At 36.5% G+C, this 27,808-nt stretch overlaps 1 protein-coding gene across 3 annotated transcripts; it reads right to left on the bottom strand.

Moving 5' to 3' along the window:
• Positions 1-169: 169 nt before the first annotated feature.
• Positions 170-26,535, bottom strand: LOC129887491 (uncharacterized). Of its 3 annotated transcripts, XM_055962607.1 has the most exons (13): positions 26,359-26,534; positions 26,148-26,260; positions 23,360-23,503; positions 15,763-15,893; positions 7,263-7,490; positions 6,439-6,617; positions 6,050-6,150; positions 5,372-5,533; positions 4,480-4,535; positions 4,324-4,381; positions 918-1,035; positions 723-833; positions 170-637 (listed from the first exon to the last, which is right to left on the bottom strand). In XM_055962607.1, exons 1-13 carry the CDS (start codon positions 26,366-26,368, stop codon positions 558-560), a joined length of 1,491 nt encoding a protein of 496 aa, XP_055818582.1. In that variant the 5' UTR covers positions 26,369-26,534; the 3' UTR covers positions 170-557. The 3 variants fall into 3 exon arrangements, 2 of the variants coding, with proteins under 2 accessions (XP_055818582.1, XP_055818583.1); XM_055962608.1 differs by lacking the exon at positions 23,360-23,503; XR_008766407.1 differs by lacking the exons at positions 170-637; positions 723-833 and having other exon boundaries at positions 4,202-4,381; positions 26,359-26,535.
• Positions 26,536-27,808: the final 1,273 nt, after the last annotated feature.

Here is a 27,808-nt window from a genome sequence, read left to right as displayed (position 1 = left end):
GCTTCCTCCCCCACACTAAATTCTCATTATTGTCAGAGTCGAGCAGAATATATTGCTTCAGTGTGCCGCGATTTTTTTAAAAATAAAAATCGCTCATAGAAAAAACTTCTAACAAAAAATAATTAATTAATCAGCTACAGCCTAATAGACTTTAGAAACTTCAACTGCATGATGCAAAACTTAATTTAGATTTATTGAAATATATATTGTTCCCATAGAAAGTGACCCAAAGCAAAAATTCATGAACTGTATTTTCAAAATATTCATATCAACAACAGCTATTACCCTATTAAGGAAAAGAAAAATCAAAAAGAAAAGGTAGAAAAATTAGAGCTTTAACAAAAAAGAAAAAAACAGCAGTACTTACAATTATAAACAGGGAAGCATTACACTAAAATAACGAGGAAATACAACAGGAAAATAGTAAATATCAACCCGCCCCGCCCCGCACCCACCCTGCCTAATTGCCATCTTTATTCAAAACCAGCTGAGAGTCATATGTGCAAAGTTCTGAATATTCCAAGTAAGAGACCACCAAGAAGAAAGAAGACATTTCCTCAAGGCCAATCCATGAAAAACAACCCTTCTTCAGATCCAAGCCATGCACCTTGGATCTGCCTTTCCATTCCTAGGAGACCTGTCAGAAATTGGACATTTTTCTATCACAGTGAAGAAGAGATGTATTATTGGAGGGATATGGACCAAGCAAAGGCGTGTAATACCTTTAGTTTTTGGCCAGCGTACAACTGAGGGGATCGAATCCATGAATTTATCATCGAATAGCAGTTCACCAGATTTGATACTCCATAACCGCAAATGATAGTCCTCTCCACCTAACAAGAGCGTCTTTAGCAAGTGGTTCACATTTTTCTATTGCACTGAGAAATAAAACACAAGCGTCATAAAGCCATAGCTACCTGACATGACCATTGTCTCTGATGGGTCAACTCCAAGCTGTAGCCGACTATGAGAATTTATATTTCCCTCATAAGATTGAATTGCACTCCTCATTAGACGACGATCATAAAGCTTTATCTGGAAATATGCCAATGTTACAAATAATTCATATGTACAAGACACACTAATTAAGTTATCCATTTCTCATCAGCCAAATCACTCAATTATATGCACTTTTAACACATTGACATAGAGTGCATAACAGACTCACCTCCCATAATAAACCATTCAGCTTTTGATAATAAATTTAGGAGTTGTTTTGGTTTGTGGGATAAAGGATAACAAAAATACGAGAAATTTTATCCCGCATTTGGTTGAACTTTTTATTCTAGAATTAGCAATCTCGGGATTATTTATATAGCAATTATGGTATTATTTTTATACCATATTCAATATGTAATAACAATCCTAGGATTACTAATCATGGGATAGAACACCCAAATGATAAAGATGACCTTCTTCAAAGCATTCTCCAAAATTCCTTTAAAAAATCGAGGCTAAAATTCAAAATAAAAGTTTATCCCAATGTATCTAAGAGTGAAACAAACTCATGTTTTAAATTATATCCCGTATATACCATTTTTAGTCCAATGAACAAAATATTTACCAATAAAAGTATATCCACTAAAATAATCTCATCATTATTTAATCCACGTATTATAATCCTAGTATAACTTGTTCAGCAACCAAAGGATCCTTTGCACAAGCAGGAGTTGATTCTTCTTATCGGGGACTCCCTGCCTGTCCGTTAGGAAAATCAAAATATGAAGAGAAAATGCAGATATTCGCAAACAAGAGGTCATCTCAAACTATGAAAATGTAAAGATAACCCAAGAGACCAAACTTTAAGGCCTAAAATTCTAGAAACATAGGTCAGCTCAGAAACTCCAGTTGCAATAAAATCAGTCCTCTTATTCCAAATTGAGAAACCAAAACTGTTAGCATACTGTTGGACCTCTTATAAATTCAATGGAAACTTTCCGAAGGAAATGCAACAAAGAGAGACCTTGTAAAGAAAAACCTTAAGAGTCGAATGATCACGCAAAGAAAATACTAGGTAATGCTAGCACACCGCGATCAATGGCCAGTAGTCTCTCACTTTGTCTCTGCTTCTTAAAGTTATGGTGGAACCCATCGGCAGCCCCTTAAAGTTGGCACAACTTTCACTTAGACACCTCAAGTAGACTTTGTCCATTTTAAACACCTATAGTAGGGCCTCATTATGTCATTTTGACTTTTTTGCTGACATGGCATGGTGATGGTAATACACTCAAAATTAGTGAAGGTTTATTTAACCAATTTTTATTTTTTCCTGCCATTACCTTCCCCCATTTTCCAAACTTAAATTCCTTCAATGATACTCACAATCTCTCTCTCTTAGAGAAAAAATCATTTTTTTTTCCATATCACCTCTAACAATAACCCAAAAAGTAAAAAAAAAAAAACAACAAACAACATACCCAGTGAAATTCCACAAGTGGGGTCTGGGGAGGGTAAGCTGTACGCAGACCTTACCACTACCTCATGGTAATAGAGAGGCTGTTTCTGAAAGACCTTCGGCTCAAAAGTCACAGTCCCAAATAAGAGAGAAAAACAATATATATAGCATAATGACAAAAAAAATGATGCAAATTTTACAAGACAAGAATAATAACGGTCGCAAAGTAATGTGATAATCAAAGGCAATAACAGCACAACTATAAAGGCACGCCTAGACCTACGACCCCCCTAAACCGACAAACGGCAAGACACCATTCTATCCCAACTAGCCTTCTACCTTAATCCACAACCTCCACTCATTTCTATCTAAGGTCATATCCTCAGTGATATGGAGTAGCGCTATATCTTGTCTAATCACCTCTTTTCAATACTTTTTTGGTCTACTCCTACCCCTTCACATAACCCCAACTCCAACTGGTCACACCTCGTAACTGGGGCGTCGACACCCCGCCATTGCACATGACCAAACCATCTCAGTCTCGCTTCTCTCATCTTGTCTGCCACAAATGTCACTACCACCTTCTCCCGAATAACCTCATTCCTAATCTTATCACTCTTAGTGTGACCACACATCCATCTCAACATCCTCATATCCGCAACATGCATCTTCTGAACATGAGAGTTCTTTACTGGCTAGCAATCCACTCCATATAACAACGCTGGTCTAACCACCATTCTATAAAACTTACCTTTAAGTTTAGGTGGTACTTTCTTATCACACAACATCCATTTCATCCACGTTGCTCCAATACGGTGCGTGACATCATCATCAATGTCTCCACTACTCTGGATGATGGATCCAAGATATTTAAAGGAGAAAAAGTTCACCAAAGAACACACTTTATGCCACAAAAATCATGAACATAAAAATTTGGAGAGATTGGTGAATGGTTTTCTTGTGGTAAAGCTTAGAATCATAAATGTCAAGCAACTCAAATCATCTACAACCAGAGTCATAACCATGCCTTATTGCTACTGCTCCAATCCCAGATATTGATTTTTCTCCTTTAAGAATTTTGGTTTTCTTTATATGTTAAATTAACAATGAAATGACCCATCTTCTTCCAATTTGATTACTACAACTAAAGAGACCATTGAAGAACAAATTTGAATCGGAAAATTCGACCTCCATTGGAGTTAGAGCTTGGAGAAGACGACTGTGGTGAGGGAGCTGCAAAATAGTTTTTTAAAGAATTTTTGGTCAAAACCCTTTTCTGTAATTATTTGGGCAAAAAGGCCGCGTGTTATTCATTCATTGGACACTTTGCCATGTGTTTTGGCCATTATTTTTTCTCTTTAATTTGTGTGTGTGTATAATGATGTGGGATTTAAAATGAGTTAGCACGATTCAATTGGTCATTTAATTAATGTTGGAAGTGACTGTAACCACGTGCTTGAGACTTTTAAAAACTTTTGCAAAAGGTGTCAAAATGACACAATGGGACCCTACTATGAGTGTTTAAAATGTAGAAGTCTTACTTGAGGCGTCTAAGTGAAAAGTGGTGCCAACTTTAGAGGGCTGCCGATGGGTTCCGCCTAAAGTTATTGATAGCTAACAGAATCTAAAGAATAATGATAATAATCATAAGCTTCTTGGCATCTAAGGAAATGCGATAATTTGAGACTCAGGTGTCCACCACTACATTATGTATTTTGAAATCTCAATAAAGCATATTCCCAAAGAGGATTTTCCGCTGCCACAACTACATTATGTGCAAAGAGGCAAACTGTCTCAAGCTATTACCCTATATAAAAGGATCAATTCTTCTGGAGCCCCATCAAGATAACGCTCATCATCAAGGATTGCAAAACCAGCTGAGAGAAAAACCAAGTATATAACCCAAGGAATCACATTAAGATACTAACCGATCCATCCATAGAGCTTGCCAGGAAACATTGATCATAAAGTCTCAAAGATGCCAAACTGCAATATCAGAAAAAAAGGAGAAAAACTCAAGAAAAGAATTTATTAGCAAAGAAATGAAAAATCCTCATGTAATATTGCAAAGAAAGATCACTAACCAACATACAGATGAAGGCATAGATATTGTGTTGCAGTGATACATCTTCCCTTTGATCTGCATAGACAAAAGATATCCACCAATTTATATAAGTGTTCCTGTAACAAATATGGAGCTTTCATATATCCTCAATCATGAAAATCTAAGAGTAGAGCAGAAAATTCACAGCCTATGAGGCCATTCCTAAATGAAAACTGATTTTCATAACAAGAAGACAGTATTAGGAGTCTTCCTGAAACGCCTAAACAATTTTCCCATTAAATACTTCCATTACTGCAACATTTGAGAACACTAATCCAATGACAGTGAATTAAACATGAGCAAATGATCTAAGCTCTTCCGTCACACTCATAGCCCCCAAGGCCCTACCTAAATGAAACTGATTTTAATACAACGAAGTAATTGGCATCTTATTGAACTAAAAGGAAATTTTTCACGTTCAATACTTCCATTGTTGCAATATTTGGGACAGCTATACCAATTTCTGTTAATTAAACATGTTCAAATGATAAAAACTCCTAATCAGGTGCTCCTAATGAAGCCATTAGTTTTTACCTTGTCTTTCATTGACCAATGTAATTTTATCTTTGGTTGTTTTGACTTGACATCTACTTAAAATGACTAACTTTGTTGTTTCTAAATGAATGTTAGATTGCCCGACGATAAACGGGGATTTAAATTTATGTTTCAGAATTGAATTCGAAAGTTCCCAACAATTGTGTCCTGTTCCAAAATGAACTCTCTAATTGCTCAACATCGAGTGATAACATAAACTCAAACCATGTCTGTAATTTGGAATACAGGAAGTTCACTGTTGCTCTGGCAAATGCGGTGGGCTAGAGGAAGTTCACTGAAAGAAAAGAACACACACTCCTAATGAAAGCAGTAAATACCTGGAAGGAATCTCTAGCAGAGCTTTTAAACCTACTAGAAGACCCATTAGAATGGCACGGAATTCTATTCTGAGGAAGCCTACCAGAAAACTCTCCTGGTTTTTGACGGGCGTCGATGGACACAATTGTTCCATTTCTTAGCCCACATAAAACAATATTTTCCTGCAATAGAGAAAAAGGAATATTCTGAAAACACAATGTCAGAAACTTCACCTTCCAGGATGCATAAGAAATGTTACAGATGATTCCAGAGGATGCTTCTCATTTCCAATGTCACAAAAATTCATCAAGTGAACGCCTTGTTGCAGATGAAAGACATATATGAAGAAGCTAGGCATATAATACATTCACGTCCACGTGTATCACAAAAGCAAGAAAGCTGAAAATCCAACAGTTCAGTTTTCAATAAATATATAAATGAATGTGATAATGTCCATACCTTTGCATAGATTAATTATGTAACTCTAGAAACAAAAGTTAATCAGCATGACCAATTTGGATTACTAGTTCACTAACAGACATGATATTTGTTATCTTCATGTATCTTAAAAATCTTATAAACCAATTGTCAATATGAAGGTTCGCAAGATTATAAATTCTCTTGTACAACTAATTGCACTTTATGCAATGCAATAATAAGTAATTAAAGCACAAAAGGATGGGGTATGAGAAATTTACTGAATTATCAAATTGTATGGAGAAAATGTCGCTTTTAGACCGACAAACCCAAGATTTCACTCCTGTTTCTATGTCCAACATTGCAGCTCCTCTATTGGTGCCTATATAACATTAAGCAGGATATAAGAAACTAGCAATAAAGAAAAGTATTTTTCTTACTGGAACTTCAATAAAACATGCAGGACAAATAAATTAAATACGCAACCCATAATTTTGATTTAAAGTTTGACAACTTGGATCACAAAAGAGCAGAATTTACTTCAAATGAGAGAGTAAAAGTTATCATGTCAGCATGGGAATTGCATTTCAAAGAACAATCAATCTCAAAGTTGGATTTCTATATTAGCAAAGGGACTTTCGTAACTGCAAACAAGAAGGAAAGAACTTGCCTACTACTGCTTGTTTCTGATCATGACTGCAATCTGCTGTCCAAATTGTATACTCAAATGAAGCAATCTCAGAAATTCTTGTTCTATCAGTTGGTATACTTGAATTAAGATCTAGTGGTTCACTGAGGTTCAGAATGTTGACTGTTCCACCAGATGATTCAGCTCCCAGAGTAGTTATCCTGAGCTCTAGCGTTAAGTCTCACAAGTGTGACACAGACATATTTTTGTTACCTTTCTCACAAAAAAAAAGCAGAAGAAAAGAAACGGAAAAAAATGTGACCAGAATGTACGCCCTCCATCATGTTTTGGTTGTCTTACTTTGAGTAGCTATGGACTTTAGAGTCGAGTGGAAAAACTAAAAAATTTAAAGAGCAGCGAGCCCAAAACCAAAGTTAAAAGTTACTTTTACAAATTTGAAGATCTACAAGAATAAAAAGTTGGTCAATTTAACTACTCTAGTAAAATACCATTTACAGAAAGGAACGACATTTCAGAACAACTCAAAAGGAAAGTAGAACAACCATCTTTTGTCGGTCGGAGTATTACAAAAATGGATCAACGGAAGATGAAACAAATGCTTTACACCAGCAAACACTAAAGTAGTTTTATTGCATTTCAAACAGGCAAGTACAATTTTATATACCCAACAAATCCAAAGCTTAGAGCCTTAGATTGAAAACAAATGTGCAGTATGAGTCACCAAAGACATAAATCAGACCAGCCAACTTACTTTATTATCATTGAAGAGGACACTATAACAATGAGGAACAAAACATATTTTATGAGGCAATAAGCTATTAATTGCTAAAACTTTAAAAGGATACAGAACATGCTTTAAAGAAGCATCACTGACGGGTGCAGGGTGCTTTTTGGACATCTTTATACAAGATATATTCGATGGCATATGTACAAAAGCTCCTGGAGGTCTCCAGACATGTCCTGGTGAGTCATAATGCCCTTCTCCGTATCTGTCTTTGAGAGGCCAAACCCTATCTGGCAAGCATTTTACCCCTTGATTAAATTCTTGTCCAACCTGTCCAACTTCAAATATACTGCAAACACACTAGACATCAAAACAATGCATTGGAAAATATGTTCCATATCATTATGAATTTTCAACAAGAAATAATCTATCAAACAAGTATGGATAACAAAAATTTTAACTACCAAAGACAGTCCATGCTGCCTAAAAAAATTGTAACCACAAACATGAATGTAAATATCTGATTGCAAAACTCTTAGCATGAAAAATTGAACATTAAGGGTTTGTTTGAAAAGCCACCTCGTAATTGGATTTGATGTAATTACTAGAGTAGTAATTACATAGCCTACTAGTAATACATAATATAGTAATTACAAATATTTTTTTGTTAGTAGTAATTACATAGTATAGTAATTACAAATATTTGTTTGTTTGTGATAAGATAATTACAATGTAATTACTAACGTAATGTGTGGTTGTAGAAGTGTAATTACACAGTTAAATCTTTAATTTATAAATGACATTTAATTATCAAAAACAAATTTTTAATGTTTGACAAATTTAAGTTTATATAAGAAAGATATTAAAATTTTATCTATCACAAGATAAAGATGCATATACTTTTTGAATATACCGTATTAAATAACTACAGATTTATAACTAATATTGTAAAAAATAGTTGATATATAGTTTTTAAATAAATAATATTGCAATTGAATTAATTAATAAAAATTCTAATTAAGCACACTCACAATGATGAATATTCCACACTGCAAAGTGACAACAAAAATCTAGGATCTATTCCACAGTTTGAGCAAGGAGGAGTGGACAATGCCAGAACATACAGCAAATCTCCTCATTTGTTTGATTAGGAGAGGAGGTAGTATGAGTCAGAAGAAGTGGTGGAGAACAGTCCCAAAATGTGTCTGGTGGACTGCTTGGAGGGAAAGGAATGGCAGGATTTTGATGATATTTTAACTCCTTTCAGAAGATCAAATGGAATTGTATTGTATCTTTATGTTTTTGGTTTAAAGAACAAGGCATAGGATAATGAAGTACAAACAGTAGATTCCCTAGGTTGTCTGGTGGACTGCTTAGAGGGAAAGGAATGTCAGGAATTTGAAGATAAATTTAGATCAAATGGAATTGTACTGTATCTTTATGTTTTTGGTGTAAAGAACAAGGCATAGATAATGAAGTACAAATAGTAGATTTACTACGAGCTCTGTAATTACTCTTTTATTTTGTGTAATCAACTTTTGGAGGTGGCATCCTACCTTAATGCTGAGGAATACAAAATTACCAGTTTAAAAAAAGATAAAATTATTTACAATCATAATTTCATAACATTATTCAAATGTTTAATGAAAAGCAATCTATCAATTCTAACATCATTCAGTATAACGTCACGTCTGTCTATAACCTCATTCAACACTGAAATCCAACTTTAATGGCATCACTCATTATAAGACAAGTTTGTAGATGACTCATTCTTCCAAATATAATGAGTTGTAATTTCAAAAATAGGTTAGTAACATAACCAAGAGAAATGAAGAAAGAAAAATAAATAACACAACAAAAAAATATAAGAAATTACATGAAATCACATGAAGTAAAGGTTGGAAAATGAGAAGTAACAAAAGATAAATAATGTAAGTGGTCTCAGTGGAGGAAAAAATACGGGAGGCAAGACTGAGATGGCTTCGGCATGTGAAAAGGAAATGCATAGATGCTCCAGTATGAAAGTGTGAGAGGTTGACTATGAATGATTTCAAGAGAGGTAGAGGTAGGCCGAAGAAGTATTGGGGAAAGGTGATTAGACAGGACATGAAGCAACTAGTAGTCGTAGGTAGTTGAGTGTAGTCTCGCTTATCCTTCCATACTAGTAGTCGTAGTATTACTCTTGTAGGTTCTTCGTCCTTGGGATTTCACTAGGTATGTTGTTGTTGTTAAGGTTGTAATCACACCATGAATTACCAACAATTCTTAACCCTCCCCCCCTAGAATTGAAGAGTATAATTACTTTCCCTCAATTACATGCTAACTTGGTCAGAGAAACATGTCAAAACTATGTAATTACACCCAAATCCAATTACAAGGTGGCTTTCCAAACAAGCCCTAAGATAATGTAAAACTGCAAGATCAACTTATCAAGTGAAGTTGGGTACAAATCTACATTACATCATAAAACTCCTTATGCAAATAATCATTTGTCATAAGGACATCCAGCTTTGAAATTTTCTCTAATTTCCAAGGGATTAATCAAAGAAATGAAGAAGTGCACAAAGAAGGAAAGTATGTGAATGGCAACTCCATTAATAAATATGAATCCTGAACATTCCAAATTAATTTTACATCAACTTTGATCCAACTAACTCAAAATAAACTTTTAAGGCATCACCACTTTGCCTGAAAGAAAGATGGCATTAGCAGGCAAGTCCAGCTCCATATCAATTCTTTAACCCCTAGTACGATGCAGCAGTTTATTTAAATCATGAAACTTTTATACCGTTACAGAAAAAGAAAACTGTGCATATGCTGAAGTTATCATGCTTATCACTATTAGACTCTTCAGACTGGTGCATAGTGAAGATTTTTAGAAGAAAGACTTCTTGTATTTTTGATGTCTTTGCATCCCATGAGAAGGGGTATTTATACCGTGAATGCTATAACTAACTGAGAAAAGACAATTAATTACAATAAAAGCAAATATTCTATTCCTATAATTACGCTAGGAAAAATAAAGTCTCCTAAAATTACGTTAATTAATTAACACACGCAAAACTCCTCAAGTTGGAGAAAAGATGTCGCACATGCCCAACTTGCAAACAAAAGTATGAAAATTCCATGAAGTTCAGGCCTTTTGTGGTTCAAGAAGCAAACTGAACCACTAGTAACTCTCTCTATGATGAATTGTCGGACAATTTTAATATGGTTTGTTTGGTCCTTGAACATGATTCTGAGTTATATTGATTGCAACTTTGTTGTCGCAGTACCAAGGAACGTTTTCCCTTTTCAAACATTCTCAATTCTTTACGTAACTTTTGTAACCAAAAAAGCTCACAAACACACTGGGTCATGCCTCTATGTTCTGTTTCCACACAAGATCTGGTAACTTAACTTTGCTTCTTGCTTCTCTAAGTAACTAAGGTTGCCTCCTACGAGTATACAGTAGCCGGATGTAGATCTTCTATTATGTAAGGATCCACCTCAATCCGCAACTGTAAAAGCTTCTATTTAGAAGTGGCCATGTTTAGAGAAAAGCAAACCTTTTCATCGAGCAGACTTCAGATACTGCAAAATGTGAAAGACAACTTGCATATGAGGATCTAGGGGATCATGCATGAACTGACTCACCAACTGACTAAATAGGCTATGTCTAGTGATGTGAGAGATAAATGAGTTTTTCAACCAACCTTTGGTATATCTCCTTATCGACCAACTCTCTAATCCCTATTTGTAACTTGTGATAAACTTTCAGTAGGAGATTCTACTGACTTGCAACCTGTTACCAGTTTCTTTCAAGAGATCTAGAATATACTTCTTTTGAGAAAACTTCAATCTCCAAGACATACTGCAACTTCCCTAGATCTTTGGTCTCAAATGCTCGTGTTAACAGATTCTTCAGTTGGGTGATCTCCCCTTTACCATTTGTCATCTCTTATGTCATCAATATAAACTATGAGAAGAGTAAGTTTACCCTTTTGAAGTCTCCTGAAGAGGGTGTGATCAGCATTCTCTCCTGGTAACAGAGAAAAATTGCTTTGCAAAATTTGTCAAATTGGTACAGGGCTTTCTTTGGTCTACATATTTTCCGACTTTGGTCAGTATCAAATCTAGGAAGGATCTCCCTATATACCTTTTCTCTTAAGTCTCCATGAAGAAATGCATTCTTGACATCCTATTGTTGTTAGTCTCGATCAAGATTAGTTGCACAAGACGTAAGAATTCTGATAATGCTCATCTTTGCAACTGGGACAAATATCTCCATAAGTTTGAGTGTCTTAACCAACAATCTTGATTTGAACTCAATTGACCCATAATCTCTATGTTTCAAAGTGGAGACCCATTTGCAGTAACCAACTTCTTGTCTGGTGGTGAAGTGACAACTTGCGAAGTCTCATTTTTTGACCACACCTTTATTACTTCAATTATCACTTGCTTCCATTTAAGTTCTGCAAAAGCTTCCCTCCAACTCTGGGGAATAAACACAATAGAAATTGTTAAGAAGTCTCAAATCGGTAGAGGGAAGGGAAATTGGTCTCCTTATATGGACTTGGACAAATCTCCCCTCATGAGCTAGTTTTTGAGGTTGAGTTAGGTCCAGGTGTCTTTATATCTTTACATGATATCAGAGCCTAATTAAAAATAGGTATTTATCTTAGCGGGTTCAGTTCTAGCAGCAACCTATTTGACAGTAATGAAGAATATTTTGTTTGAGAAATTTATCAGAGGTTCTTTGTGTCGAGACATAAATTTGATGGAGGAGATTTTGCAAGGAGATTCAACCTGTTAAAGATTATGTGAAGGTGGAGCAAATTTATTTTGTTAGAAATTTAGGCAAAGGGGGAGATTTGTTGGGTATTTACATTAAGTTTCATACCATAATTAGGTTTTCCTTTTTCTACAAGGAAAACACAAAGTCTCCATATCTTGGTAGTCCTTTTTCTTGTAGGAAAAGGTTTATGACTATAAATTGAGGCTCATTCCTTCTAACTTGGTAGCATTTACAATGTAGTCTTAGCGGTTTTGAGAGTTTTGTTTAGGAGTAGAATTTGTGACACAGGTGTTAACTCTTTTTATTCTGAGTGAATTTGCGAGTTTATTTCTCTCGACATTGTGTACTCTCTTTTATATAGTAAATTGCCCATCTCCTCTTGTGGATGTAGCTCGATTAACTGAATCACGTTAAAAGTTTGTCTCTTTTGGTATATTTATCATTTTTCTTCTAACTCATGGTCTTTCAAGGTTTGCTTTGCTAGCTTCCCCATGACACTAGATTATTTCGGTCCTAACAAGTGGTATCAGGGTCAGGCCTATCCCAATTTGTTGTTCACCGATGTTGGGCCCCCATTTATAAGTGTTCACGCTCCAATTGAGGTCTGGGCGTGCGGGGGAGTGTTAAGAAGTCCCATATCAGTAGAGGGATGGAAAATTAGACTCCTTATATGGATTTGGACAAACCTCCCCTCATGAGCTAGATTTTGAGGTTGAGTTAGGCTCAGGTGCCATATCTTCACAGAAATAAACAAGGCAAAGGCTCTATAAGAGGGAGACAAGAAATTATAGGAGACAAAATTAGATAAAGGATGTTTGGTACAAGATCTGACTCCTTTTCTATGAGCAATTGACAAATCTAACTCACTAGAAAATGTAGATAACTCACCAATAGAAGAGGATTCAGTTCCTGTAGATTGCATAATGGTTTCTTTTACTCTATTTCTCCTTGAGTAAGTTACCAAATCAGGTTTATCCAAATGCCCGAGTCTCCCCCTGAATTCTTTCTCCAATTTCACTTTCCCCTATGATAGTGGTTTTAGCAGTGAAATTAGGGAGAATCATCAACTTGGTGCATTTTATTATGTTGTTTGGTTGGACCTGTGTATACCATCTTTATATGCTCACCCTGTATTTGAACGTGTTGTTTGAATGATATTATCGTGTGAACAACTATGATCCTTATATGTTGATGATTCCTACCATTAAAACAGCTTGACAGTAAGTATTTCTAAAGGCCAACCCTCCCCACTACCTTGTTGGGGTCTGTCAATGATATTCCTGAGTATGCGTTGTTTTGTACTCCTGCTACTCTTGCTGCACCTTTGGGCGCAGGTTGAGTCGATGTTGTTGCGGATTCGTGAGAGAGCATCAGAGATTTCCTCAGCGTTCCAAGGTTGAGCTTCCAGATAGTTCGTGACAGCTCAAGATTCTTTCATTTATGTATTTATATTCAGACAAAGATGTACTTTCCCATTCAAAGTTGTATATTCCATTCTTAGTAGCTCATGACTTGTGAGACTAGTTCTTGGGGGTTGTAGAGATTAGTTTCGCATTATATATAATTGAGAGATAATTCATTTATATTAATTGTGGTACTTCATTTCCGCTATAATGACTTGGTTTTCGTGGTTAACTTTAGATTGATTCACCGGCCGAGTAGGGTTAGGTGTCATCATGGTCTAGGTGGATTTTGGGTCATGAGATCAGGTACATGAAGAATGGATGATAATGTAATGCAGGTGTATAGACAACAGAACATGTTCCACACCAGTGTTATCAAAGGCGAAAAGCGCAAAAAAGCTCTAAAGGTTCGTTGGGGCTTTAAGCACAAAGCGCAAATAAAGCGTGGGCTTTAATGAAAAAAGGCGCAAAGGGAGAAAAAGATACAAATATATATGTTTAGTCCAAGACTACAAATATCTGACCAAAGAAATTGAAAACAAATTATGATAAAGTGAAATATCAGTTGTTTAGTGTCATTTAAGAGGCTCATTGGCAAGGAAAAGTTTGCCTTAGAACCTTGATGACGACACTGAAGCGCACATAAAGCGAGGCGAAGCGCTCAACACGTTTTGAGCCTCCCTTCAGGGCTTAAGCGCGCCTTTGACTACACTGTTCCACACATGGGTATTAGAGAGTCATTGGCTATTTTGACATAATTGCTTTGAGACTATGGAGAGTAGTTTTATAAGCCTTTAAAGGAGCCTGACATGTGTGTATTCTCACCAAAATCAACAATCCAAGAATTGAGGTGACTAGTAACGACAGTACCTGAGTAGGCATAATTAGATATGACAACCGAAGGTGAGTCAAGTTTGATCATGAAGACAGTTTCTCCCGAAGTCGTTTCCTGGTATGTCTTCACATTTTCTGCAATATAATCCAGATCCCTTGACGAGTCTGCACGTGTCTACTATGTAGTTTTCAGCATGTCTCCTTTGTCTGCCTTGACTTTCCACAATAATCATAGTGCAAGTGTTATTTATCATGAGTGTTCTTTCAGCATGCCTTATGCATCCTCAAGAGAAGGAAAAGGAACTTTGCCAAGAACTTGAACCCTGATCTGATCATACTCTTGGTTCAAACCAGCCAGAGACGGACCCTTACCTTTACAATCAATTGTTGAAAGAGAACTTCATCATTGGTACACTTCGCTTGGAGATCCTAATAATAGTCAATCTCCTACCATAACCCACTTAACCTGACTCACCTTGCTTAGTGGAATTATTTTATTCCGGATCTCAAAGATCTGGGCATCATTACCCTTGCAAGAGTACGTGCGCTTAGTTGAATTCCACAACTTTTCAACAGTATCAAGCAATAAATGCCATTGAGATATGTGGGGATGATTAGTGTTTAAAAGCCATGTCAAAATCCCAAAAACCATTATCGTTTGCAGTATGTTGTTTCTTCTCTTCGTTAATATAACCAAGCAAATTTCTAGATTTAATATAGAGCAAACAAGACCTTGACCAAGCATAACCCGTACCCGCCCCATCTAGTTTCTTAGCACTGATTTGTGAAAGATAATTATTATTCACTGTTTGTGTCCCCTATAGTTTTAATAGGACTCCAAACCAGAAAATAGTATTTCCTAGAACTTCAAAAGGAAATTATTTACAAACTTGTCCCTCAAAGAGAAAAGCTCAAAAAGTTGCAGAAGTCAGATCTGCCTCGTCGGAAAAACTCTCATGCCACTAGCTAGGACCCTCACTTTGGTGGTGTGAAAAAGTTAAAGCTGATTGGGTGAGGTCGGAAGAGGCCTGCAACCCTAACGGAAAAAATTTCTTCATAAAGGTCACTCGCCAGTGCATGAAGCTGAGCATTACCGGAGCTGCGATTGTTTGTGGCACCTACGACAGTCTTTGTCAGATCTGTTTTATGGGGTTTGGTCGCCGAAGGTAGGGAAAGCCTGTGGTGGTATTAGTTTTTCCACAACACTGATAAAGGGCTCAGAAAGCTACTGTAACACTGAGGGAGAAAACTCAACATCTTTTTGAGGAAACTCTAGTGCTGTGAATGAATAAACCTCACCTCAAAAGGCAGCAATGGCTCTGATACCACGAAGATTTTAGAATAAGAACGACTTCTTGTATTTCTTTGTGTCTTTACATCCCATTAGAAAGGCTATTTGTACAGTGAATCCTATAACTAATTAAGACAATCAACTATTTATTCCTATAATTACACTAGGAAAAATAAAGTCTTGATTAACACAATCAACACATGGTGTTATTCATTATAAAACAGCTATAAGAATATTGCATCCATACTCATGAGATATACTGTTACAAACTCCAGTTGAGTTACTCTTTTAGCTTCAATTATAACAGAAGACATACCACAACGAGCCATTCATGCCACCTGTCAACAGAATATCAGTCTCCAACAGGCCCTCTGGCATGTTTAGATCAACAGTCAAATGCTCCAAAGCACTGTCAACAATTCTCTGTGTGCCATCATACTTCCAAATCTGTATGCATACAGTACATATATACTCAGATAGAATACATTACAGCGCATTAATAACCAAAGACAAGGACGACGAAGTGTTGACATAGCTTAAGAATACAATATATTTCCCTTATTTATCAAGAAGGAAGTAAATGCCACAGAAGCCCCACCTTTGGTGACAGTCATAATAGAATGGACACAGATCCTACATATCAAAACAAGGGAAAAAGGACAAATATACCCCCGAACTATAGTAAATGATATATGTATACCCTTCGTTATACTATTGAAACACCAGTGTCCTTACCGTCCAAAATGTGGAGCATTCCTATCCCTTACACGGACAGGCACGTGCCCTAATCCTGTGCCTCTACCTGATATTTTATTAAATTTAACCGAAAAACAAAGAACCCACCCGGACTAATAAAAAACCTGCCCAAATATTTTATACCCACACACACACTAACACCCTAATAATATAACCCGAACCAAAACACCCCCAAATTCTGAAATAGAACTCAAGAATATTTGAACCACATGCAAAATTTCTCCACAAACATCAACACACAATAATAAAAATTGAAACTTTGAAGGGAAAAAAATAACTTTAAAGAAAAAAGAGCAAAAGATCATTTTTTTTTCCAACCCAAATATATCAGACGCAAGGAAAGAAATTCGAAACTAATCAAATACAGAAGAAATCTGAAGCGAGAACAGAAGAAATTCCAACCCAGATGCTAAATTGATTCCAAAATAACCCAAAATCCGAATACTTATACCTACTAATTACTTTGTTGCTTATCTATTATTGCGACGTTGCAGGAAGAGGAGCTATACTGACACAGCCAACTTTACGTTGCGATGTGGAGTTTGCCAAACTGGGGTCATCGGCCAAAAGGTTTGTGTCTTGCTTCTTGTAATTAACTATACCTACTTTCTTAAACTTGCGACTTCTTTTGCTATAAGTTGCATAACTTAAATAAAAATTAAACCAAGATGCTAAAATGTTTCAAATTATCACATTCTAAGATAAAGATCAAAACTTTGAAAGGAACAAGTGAAAAGGGTATCTTTGGGTTGTTCATAAGAAGAAGAAGACGACAAAGAGCCATGAATTGCAGATGAAGAAGTGAAAACCAAAGCCATTTCTACAACACAGAGAGATGTCACACACACAAATAAAGATTTAATTTGTTCCAACAAAGAAATCGCTAAATTTCTTCAGAACTGTTCTTTGTTTTTTATTAATTCGGATGGGTTATATTATTAGGGTGTTAGTGTGTGGGTGGGTATATAATGTTTGGGTGGATTTTTTATTAATTCGGGAGGGTTCTTTGTTTTTGGGTTAAATTTAATAAAATATCGGGTAGAGGCACAGGATTAGGACACGTGGCTGTCCGTTAGTGTAAAGGATAGGAATGCTCCACATTTTGGACGGTAAGGAACTGGTGTCTCAATAGTATAACGAAGGGTATACGTATACCATTTACGATAGTTCGGGGGTATATTTGTCCTTTTTCCCTTAAAACAAAACTAATGAAAGAATTAATTTCACCCTAGAGATTGATATTCTGCTGGTAAACTTTCTCTTGTCTAACCCTCTATCCAACACCAGTCCCAAACAATCAGATATTGTGAAAGAAAGAAAGAATAAGATAGAACTGGGAAACGAGAATGGTTAGATAACAATAAAAATAACAAGATTCATATCCATGGGATGAAGACATATACTAGAAGAAAAGGACAAAAGGTAATTGGAATTGTTGAAATGTTGTGAAGGTGACAAAGCCCCAGGTCCAATGGCTTCAGACTAGTTCAGTTTTCTTTCCAAATGTTTGGTGTAAAGCAAGACATACTCAATACTATGAATCACTATCATCAATTTAAAATTTTCGAAAGAGCTTCAGGCATCTTATGTTGTACTGAGATTCAAAATAATAATAACTCCCTCTATTTCAACTTGTTTGTCTTACTTTCATCAGTTTATATGTCCAGCCTAGAACTAAATGAAGTGGTTTGACACCTGCCCTCTCCCGTGTAATTGGGGAGAAGTTGATGGGGATGGGGGCTTGGAAGAGTGGTAGGGATGCGGAAAGCATGTGGGATAAGATAGCTAGTTGCATTAGAGAAGCAGCTAGAGAGGTGTTAGGGGTGTCGAAGGGCAACTTTGGTGGACACCGAGGGGATTGGTGGTGGAATGGAGAAGTTCAAGGAAAAGTGGAAGTAAAGAAGGTTGAGTATGCGAAGTGGGTGGGCTGCAAGGATGAGGACGAGAAGCGGGCGAATATGAAAATTTAAAAGGCGGCACGGACCGAGGCTAAGTTGGCAGTTATAGTAGCTAAGACGGCAGCTTTTGAAAGACTATATATTGAACTAGGGGAAAAGGGCGAAGATAAGAAGTTGTACAGGCTTGCAAAGGCGAGAGAGAAAAAGGCCCCAGACTTTGATCAAGTGAAGTGCATCAAAGATGAAAAAAACAAGGTGTTGGCATAGGAGACCCTCATTAAGCAAAGATGGCAAGCGTACTTCCACAAACTATTGAACGAAGAAGGGGGCAGAGAGATTGTGTTGGTGAGTTGGAGCACTTTGAGAGACATCGGGATTTTGGGTATTGTAGCCATTTTAAGGTCGAGGAGGTGAAGCGTGTTATTAGTAGGATGAGTAGGGAAAAACCGACATGACTAGATGAGATTACGATGAAGTTTTGGAAAAGCACGGATAGGGTAGGTTTGGAGGGGTTGACTAGCTTGCTCAATGTCATTTTTAAGACGGTTAAGATGCCCAAGGAATGGAGGTGGAGTACAATACTCCATTGTACAAGAACAAGGGTGATATCCACAATTGCAGCAACTACAGGTGTATTAAGTAGTTAAGCCACACTATGAAAATTTGAGAGAGAGTGGTGGAGATGAGGGTAAGGAGGGGTGTGTCTATTTACCAGAATCAGTTTGGATTCATGCCAGGGCGATCAACCACACAAGGTATCCATCTCGTGAGGAGACTGATGGACAAATATCGGGAAAGGAAAAGGGACTTACATATGATGTTCATTGACTTTGAGAAGGTCTATGACAAAGTCCTAAGAGAAGTCTTGTGGCGATACCCCGAGGCAAGGCGTGTATCGATGGCCTACATTAGGGCGATAAAGGACATGTACGAAGGAGCTAAAACACGGATAAGAACAGTGGGAGGAGACTTGGAGCACTTCCTTGTGGAGATGGGGTTACACCAGGGATCAACTCTTAGTCTGTTTCTAATTGCCTTAGTGATGGATGTATTGACGCGAGACATTAAAGATGAGGTGACTTGGTGTATGTTATTTACGAATGACATAATACTGATTGATGAAACGTGTAATGGAGTTGATGCTAAATTAGAGGTATGGAGACAAACTTTGAAGACTAAAGGATTCCGATTGAGCAGGACCAAGACAGAGTATATGAAGTGCAAATTCAATGATGCGATGCATGAGGTAGTGTGGAAGGGAGGCATGACACACGAAATATCCCCAAGAGTGACATATTCAAGTATCTTGGGTCTATAATCCATGGGAGTGGGGACATGGACGATGTTATCACATATCATATTGGTGTAACATGGATGAAGTGGAGGCTTACCTATGAAGTCTTGTGTGATAAAAAAGTATCACCGAAACTCAAAGTAAGTTCTATAGTGGTGGTTAGACCAACATTGTTGTATGGAGCGGAGTGCTGGCCAGTCAAAAACTCTCATGTGCAGAAGATGCATGTTGCGGAGATGAGGATGTTGAGGTGGATGTTCTTCCACACTAGAAGTGATGAGATTAGAAATGAAGATATTCGGGATAAGGTGGGACTAACCTCTGTGGTGAACAAAATGAGGGAAGTGAGACAGAGATAGTTTTGGACATGTAAAAAGGAGATGCGTAGAAGCACTAGTGAAGAGGTGTGAGAGGTTGGTTATAGAGGGTAAGTGGAGAAGTAAAGGAGGCCGAAAAAGTACTAGGGAGAGGTGATTAAACAGAATATAACGTAGCTTCAGGTTACCGAGGACATGACCTTAGATAAGAAGGTGTTGAGGACATGTATTAGGATGGAAGGTTAGTTGGTAGTGTAGTGTTGACTTGCTTAGGGTGGTTGGTGTTAGCCATTGTACTAGTTGTAGAATTGCAGTTCTTGTTTTTGATATTTAGCATTGGTTATTATTGTTTTTCAGTAATCTATCTAGTATGTTATTTATTGTGTTTCGATCATCGCATTATTTTATTATTGTCTTTGCTCCCTTCTGGTAGTCTTTGCATCATTTCCTTGTTACTATATTTTCTTCACCGTCTCCTTCTTCTTCACTTGAGCCGAGGGTCTTTCGAAAACAACCTGTCGACCTCAAAGAGGAGTGGTAAGGTATGTAACATTCTACCCTCCCAGAGCCCAGTTTTGGGATTTCACTAGGTATGTTGGTGTTGGTGGTGGTGGTGGTTCATTCTACATATCTTTAGTTTAACACCACAAGATTCAAAAGGCCTCTTTGCTTTCTTAAACTCTGTGTCAAGTCAAAACCAGACAAACAAATTGAAATGGAGAGAGTAATACTAATAATAATCAATGTGAAGAACTAGCGGCTTTCAGACCAACACATATACAAAATAATAGCAAAATTACTTGGAGAGGTTAAAGTGTTGCACTAGTAAACTCGTTTTGACACTTAGATGGTGTTTGTTCTTGCAAGGCAGATTATAGATAACATCTTAGTTGCCAATAAATGCCTGGACAAGAGGTGACGCAAGGTAAGGTGTGTCTCCTTAGTAAACAGGATGCTAAGGTCTTCGACGATGTAAATTAGAGTTTCCTTTTGTATATGATAGAGATACGAACATCATGTGGGATAAGACAACCAGTTGCATTAGGAAAGAAGCTAGAGAGGTGTAAAGGGTGTCACGGGGCAACTTCGGTGGCCATCAACGGAATTGGTGGTGGAATGGCAAAAAGGTCAAATTAAAGTGGAAGCAAAGAAGGTGGCCTATGCTATGTTGGTGGAGAGCAAAGACGAGGAGAGGAGGACGAACACGGTAAGGTGTAAAGAGATGAAGAAGGACACAAAGTTAGCGATTATGGCAACAAAAACAACAGCTTTCGAATGCTTGTATGCCAAGCTAAGGGACAAAGGTGAGGATAAAAAGTTGTATAGGCTCGTCAAGGCGAGGGAGAGGAAGGCTCGTGACATGGATCAAGTGAAATGCATCAAAGATGAGGAAGGTAAAGTGCTAGTGGAAGAGGCACACATTAGACGAAGATGGAAAACATACTTTCATAGACTCTTAAATGAAGAAGGGGACATGGACATTGTGTTAGGTGATTTAGATAACTCAGAGAGTCATTAGGATGTTGGTTACGATAGGTATTTTAGGGTTGAGGAGGTTAAGGGTGCTATGTGTAAGATGAGTCAGGTTAGAGCGGTCGGACCTAATAAAATTTCGATAGAGTTTTGGAAGAGCACAGATAGGGCAGGTTTGGAATGGTTGACTGGGTTGCTTAATGTCATTTTCAAGACGGCTAAAATGTCCAATGAATGGAGGTGGAGCAATGATACTGTTGTACAAGTACAAGGGTGATATATAGAACTGCAACAATTACAAAGGTATTATGTCATCGAGTCACACCATGAAAATTTGGGAGAAGGTGGTGGAGACGAGGGTGAGGAGGGATATGTCCATTTTCGAGAACCAATTTGGTTTCATGCTAGAATATTCAACTACTGAAGTTATTCATCTTGTGAGGTGACTGATGGAGAAGTATAGGGAGAGCAAGAAGGATTTTCATATGGTTTTCAATTACCTTGAGAAGGCATACGACAAAGTCTTGAGAGAAATTCATTGGTGATGTTTGGAGTCTAAAGTTGTACTAATTACCAACATTAGGGTGATAAAGGATATGTATGATGAAGCCAAGACCTAGGTAAGAATAGTGGGAGGAGACTCGCAACACCTCCCAGTCGAGATGAGATTGCATGAGGGATCAGCGTTTAGCCTATTTCTATTTGCCTTGGTGATGGATGAATTGATGTGGCATATTTAGGGTGAGGTGTCATGATGTATGGTATTTGCAGATGACATTGTTTGATCGAGTTATATCGCGGTGGAGTTAATGGTAGGTTGGAAGTGTGGAGCCAAACTTTGGAGCCTAAAGGATTCAGGTTGAGCGGAACCAAGACAGAGTATTTGGAGTGTAAATTAAGTGGTATGACATATGAGGCAGGTGTGGAAGTGATACTTGATACACAAGTTGTTGCCAAAAGAGAAAGATTTAAGTATTTGGGGTCCCTAATCCAAGGAAATGGAGAGATCGACAATGATGTCATACATCATATTGGTGTGGCATGGATGAAGTGGAGGCTTGCATCTGGCGTTTTGTGTGACAAGAAAGTACCACCAAAACTTAACGATAAGTTCTATAGAGTGGTGATTAGACCAGCTTTGTTGTATGGGAGGAGTGTTGGCCAGTCAAGAACTCCAGGTCCAAAAGATGCAAGTGGCGAAAATGAGGATTTGAGATGAATGTGTTGGCATGCTATGAACGATAGGATTAGGAATGAAGATATCAGAGATAAAGTGGGAGTGGCCTCCGTGATAGACAAGTTGAGGGAAGGGAGACTGAGATGGTTTGGACATGTGAAAAAAAAATGTGTGGAGTGGGGTCGAGGAAAGGAAGAGGTAGGTCGAAAAAGTATTGGAGGTAAATGATTAAACACGATATGGCGCATCTTCAGCCTACCGAGAACATGACCTTAGATAGGGGGTATAAGGGTAGAAGGTTCAAGGTAGTTAAGAGTTGTTTTATTACAAGTTTATTCATGTAATTGGCTCAGTGGTAGTATAGAGCACCGTGTCGGTTGTAGTATTAATGTAGTCTTTGGCATTTGGTATTTGATATCATCGGTGGTTCACTGTGTTTAGGTGATCGACTTTGTTGTTGTTGCTACGGTTCCATGCATATATACGCCGCACTACTTTGCTATTAGTTGTCATGTTTCTCCCCACAATCTTTTTTCGTTTTATTATTGTTGTAATTTGCTTGAAGCGAGGGTCTTTTGAAAACAATCTCTCTACCTCGGAGAGGTAGTGGTAAGAGTTGTGTACACTCTACCATCTTCCAGACCCCACTTGTGTGGGATTTCATTGGTTATATTGTTGTTGATCTAGATATCTCACATTTTTCAGGTTTGGTTTTTGTATCAAATTCAATATGATCTTTGTTTTATGCTCGAAGGCTAAGGGTGCATAACCAAATGTTTGTGACCAACTTACACCAGCAGTTTTGTTTAGAACTGAACCAAACCCACTTTTCGCACCCTCTGCTTTGCAATTTTCATCTCAGAAATTCAACTACTAAACCAAAATAAAATAACCAGAAAGACGGAAAGCTCAACTATGTGCTATTTCCAGATTTATATACAATGTCAAGGACACGCAAAATGAAGTCAACACAAAGATTAAAGGTGCACAGAGCATACCAGAGGGTATGATGCTTGTTTCTTCAGGAATTCCATTTGAAAATTTACTTTCCCTTTTCTGGATGCAATGACTTTACCGCACAACTCTCTAACATGGAGCAACTTATTGCTCCTTGACTTCATGCATTTCCCTTTGTCTCTCTCCTATAGTGTAAGAAGGATTTGGTTGAATTAGCACCCTAATTGAAGGCAAAGAAGGGAAAATGCAGTCTGATTCACCAACTTTAAAACAATACTTTCCAAGATAAATGTGAATATCAAGCTTGGAAAACCTGGTAAAAATGCCTCTATAATCCAATACACATGAAGTCGACAGAGGGAGTACAATAATAGTTCCTTCATTATGATCAAGTAAAAAGGATGCAAGTGGCCACAATGTCTCTCTGCAAGCGATAATAATTGGTTACATGCATATAACCCTCTCCAGGGAACCATACTATACAAGCTTAGTGCACTAGCCCGAACTTATATGCTTGAAATTCACATGGCAACCATTTGATAACAGTTCGACACAGAGGAATTGAAGTTTTCTTCTCCTTTCCGCTGTTCACAGAAATGATACATGACTAGGAATGTTTACATTCTATGACACTACCAACAACATGACACTTATAATGAAAACTTTCATCTACTGCACACCAGAGCTTCTTCGCCTCTGTATATACATCAATGCAAGTGACCTCAACCTAACTGATGTGTGCTCTCCGTTAAATTCTATCAAAGACATTGCTATTAAATCAAGATTAATCACATATTTAAGTGCTTCCTTCCATCTTCTCTCCTCTCTGATACACTTTGCGTTAATCAGTTAAAACATCCCCTTGTTGATACATGCATCCTGACTGCTAGAATATGTTATAAATCTTGTTTGCTTATGGTGATGATATACAACAACAACAACATACCCAGTGAAATCCCACAAGTGGGGTATGGAGAGGGTAGATGATATGAATATCTTATTTACTCTCTTCCATTTTCATACAAAATGTCTTTGTCAGTTCATGCTTTTCTTTTCTAATGAAAAATTTTGCATCTGTTTTTCTCCTTTAACATTGTCAAAAAAAATTATCAGGTAAATGTATTATTAACAAAAAGGGGGAGAAATCCCGTATACAAGAAGTATACCAAAAGGAGAGAACCTACACCAAAAACATGGTTCTCAACAACCTAGACCAGATCCCCTATTCAAAAAGGCACCTCACGGTTACACCAAAATGAGACTAAAGAAAATAAACTATTTTGCAGTTCAACACAGTCTTGGGAGACTTCAAAGCTCTCCTATTTCTCTCTTTCCAAATGACCCACATAAAGGTTCTCATAGAAAATGGCTCAAGTGATTTTGACAATGGAAGCCACACATAGTTTTTGAAGACAAGAAAGATAATGTTGTTAACCTCACATAGTTTTTGGTACAACATGCTCATGGAAAATGTGTTAAGAGTCGGATTCCATTATTGACTTTTTCAGTTCTTTAGACACACAGTGAAGTTCATGTTTGGATGCACTTTTCACTAGCAATACCTTTATGCTAGTTTACATGAATAATACTGCTTCCTTTATCACCTTTATAAAAGAATCTCATTTTGCCCCAATTTACAAAATGTGGCATGTTAAAGACCATACAATCTAAGGACTAAGGGTACTTTTTGAATGTTAATATATTTAGCTTATGTGTCAAAGGTCTTCTTTTCTTTCTTAATCCATGTGTCTCATTAAATATTGTCATATAAAGTGAAATGGACATCAAATTAACATCTTGAATTCCAAATATAATCAAATACCATCACATAAAATGGAATAGAGGCAGTAGAAGAAGTAACAACTAGCTATGCTTCCATAAAATTTCTCAACATAGTTCACTTATTAGAAGCAGCCTGACAAATCTCAATTCCAGTACACTTAAACTTTTACAATGAGCGATGCCAGAAAGACAAAATTAAAGGGATTCTAACAATTTTTGCTCTTTCTAAATTTCCAAAGATAGCTTTCTTCAAATTAAAAACAGAGGCAAAACTAAAACAAGTGGTATAACTAGTTTACATAAGAATCAAGAGAACAACAACAAAAACTATGCCTCAACCTCAAGCAAGTTGTGCCAACTATATGAATCCTCACTAATCATATTTCTCAGAATCAAGGGAAGTTACAAGAAAAAGGTAGTACTTGGATTAAATTCCGCAACATAACACAACTGAACTCAAAGAATGCTTGCCCTAGAAAATTTGCATTCTACCAATAATAGAATATGTTCTAATGGTTGCCCTGCCTGACAGTTTGCTATTACATCACTATTATTGAAAATATTAACAATTGCATCATTCTCCCAGTAAAAGTATCTGTTGTGAGCTTTCTCTGCCTGTGTGTTTGCTACTACTGCATTACTTTTACAAAGATTTTTTCCTGCATCATTATTACATAATCTTTATTTCTAGCAATTAAAACCGAGCTCGTTGGTCGGTGGCAGAGCCAGGATTTTCACTAAAGTGTGCAAAATATGAAAACTGAAACACACAAAGGAGACGAATGGGGTTTAACATTACTATATATACATAAAAAAATTAACCATATATAAACAATGTAATTTTTCATTGAACCGGGTTCGGAATGAACCTCCTTCGGAATGAACCTCCTCGGCCCTGCCGTTGGTACTTTTCTCTTTCTTTATTTTCCCTAAATACAATGCAATATAAGCTTTCTAAAGTGTAACATAAGGTCTCAATATTACATAAATACAGGACGTAACCAGCTTAAAACTCTTATAAAAATAGGTGTAGTTTGTCATAATTACCTGAGTGGATACTATAGGTGAAGGCGATTTTCGTTTCTTAGAAGAGCCAGGAATCGGACCCTTAATAGGGAAATATCTGTTCTTCTCCGCATCATAGTAAAATCCAGGAAGCTCTGAAAACCCACAAAATATGCAGCTTTTACAAATCAAAAATCATTTTTTTTTAATCATTAGTAATGATGAAAAAGGGATTGAGTGAAGAAAGATAAACCTTTGGGCATCTCTTATACTTTGCAACAAAAGAAACCGATCCACGGAGTAATGAGCTATTCAACTCTGCAACTTTTGCCGCCAGAGGAGAAAGAGGAGCTTGAAAGAGTAAGGCGAGTCGGGCTGTTCCGTGTTACTATAGTATTACGCTTATAGTCCAGCTCAATCCAATACTATGAATTAGTACGAGATGGTCCTTTTTATAAAATAGCAGTCCAATCAGTAGGTTATGGTTGGGATAGGTTCATCCTTCAATTAAAAAATAGATAATATTAACCTTTTAAAAGACTATCGAACATTAATAAATATAATATCAATATGTCAAAAATTTACATATTTATGAGTTGTACATCTTTAGTGAAATACTTACAAAACAACATAATAGGCAAGATACAACAGTCAACATTCATAGAATTCATCAGAATAACGTACATTACAGGATCATTTTTTCATAAACTAGATAAGAAATGAAAAATAAAAAATTAGGCATAAACAAAAAATTAAAAAGGTCAAAGATTCATAGTTATAATAATTTCAATGCTGAAGATTTGATAAAACAAAACACAACTTAAAATATATATAATAAATATTTTTAAAATTTTCAACCCACGGAGTGACCTCTAAGGCTAGCGGGTTGAGCCTATGAGGCTAGCCGACCAAATGAGGCCGGGATAAAAAGTCTCATTCCTAAATGAGCTTAAAAAATTTAGTCCAACCCCACTTAATTCAAGAGTTGGGTTGGGTCGGCCTCAGGGTCAAACTCATTTTAACAACTCTAATTACACTAGGGGTCTGTTTGGAAAGCCACATGGTAATTGAAATTAGTGTAATTATTAGGGTAGTAATTACTAGCCTAGTAATTACGATGACCTATTTATTTGTCACAATGTAATTATAGTGTGATTACAATTATACTATTTGGTTGCACAAGTGTAATTACAAAAGTTATGTTAAATTTTCAAAAATAAAAGTTAATTATCTAAACTTAAAATTTATATTAGACAAATAAGGGCTTTTATAAATGATATTAAAAATTATATATATATATATATTGTCTTTTGAAAATATATTAATTAATAAACATACGTTCTTACTAATATTGTAAAAAATAATTGATTTATATTTTTAAAATTAGTATATTTTAACTAATTAATCATAGAAACTAAAAACACAAGATTTCTTTGAACATCATGAAATGCATGTTTGACAAAAATATTAATATTATAAATATAATGTCATAAAATTAATAAATATTTGACAAAAAGATTATCTATCAAGTCTAATTAAAAAATAAATGGCTTGCAATATGAAATATCAAGTCAATACTACTAAAATAAATAAAACTGAAAATATAACATAAGTTATAAATTCAAAATAAAATTTTATAATACTACTCTTATGTCAAATTTCAACATAACATACATAAATATGATTCAAAAGAAAAGAAAAAC

The sequence above is a fragment of the Solanum dulcamara genome, chromosome 4 (genome assembly GCF_947179165.1).
Source record: "Solanum dulcamara chromosome 4, daSolDulc1.2, whole genome shotgun sequence".
Classification (NCBI taxonomy): Eukaryota; Viridiplantae; Streptophyta; class Magnoliopsida; order Solanales; family Solanaceae; genus Solanum; species Solanum dulcamara.
Note: the sequence above shows the minus strand (reverse complement) of the source record. Positions and strands in the feature narration are given on the sequence as shown.

Excerpts from the sequence above, each read along its gene's own strand:
- LOC129887491 (XM_055962607.1), bottom strand. Across the intron at positions 6,618-7,262 it reads GCTTCTTTAAAGCATGTTCT|GATAACTACTCTGGGAGCTG; the intron begins GTATCCTTTTAA and ends GCTAGAGCTCAG. Across the intron at positions 1,036-4,323 it reads CAAGCTCTATGGATGGATCG|ATAAAGCTTTATGATCGTCG; the intron begins GTTAGTATCTTA and ends GCATATTTCCAG.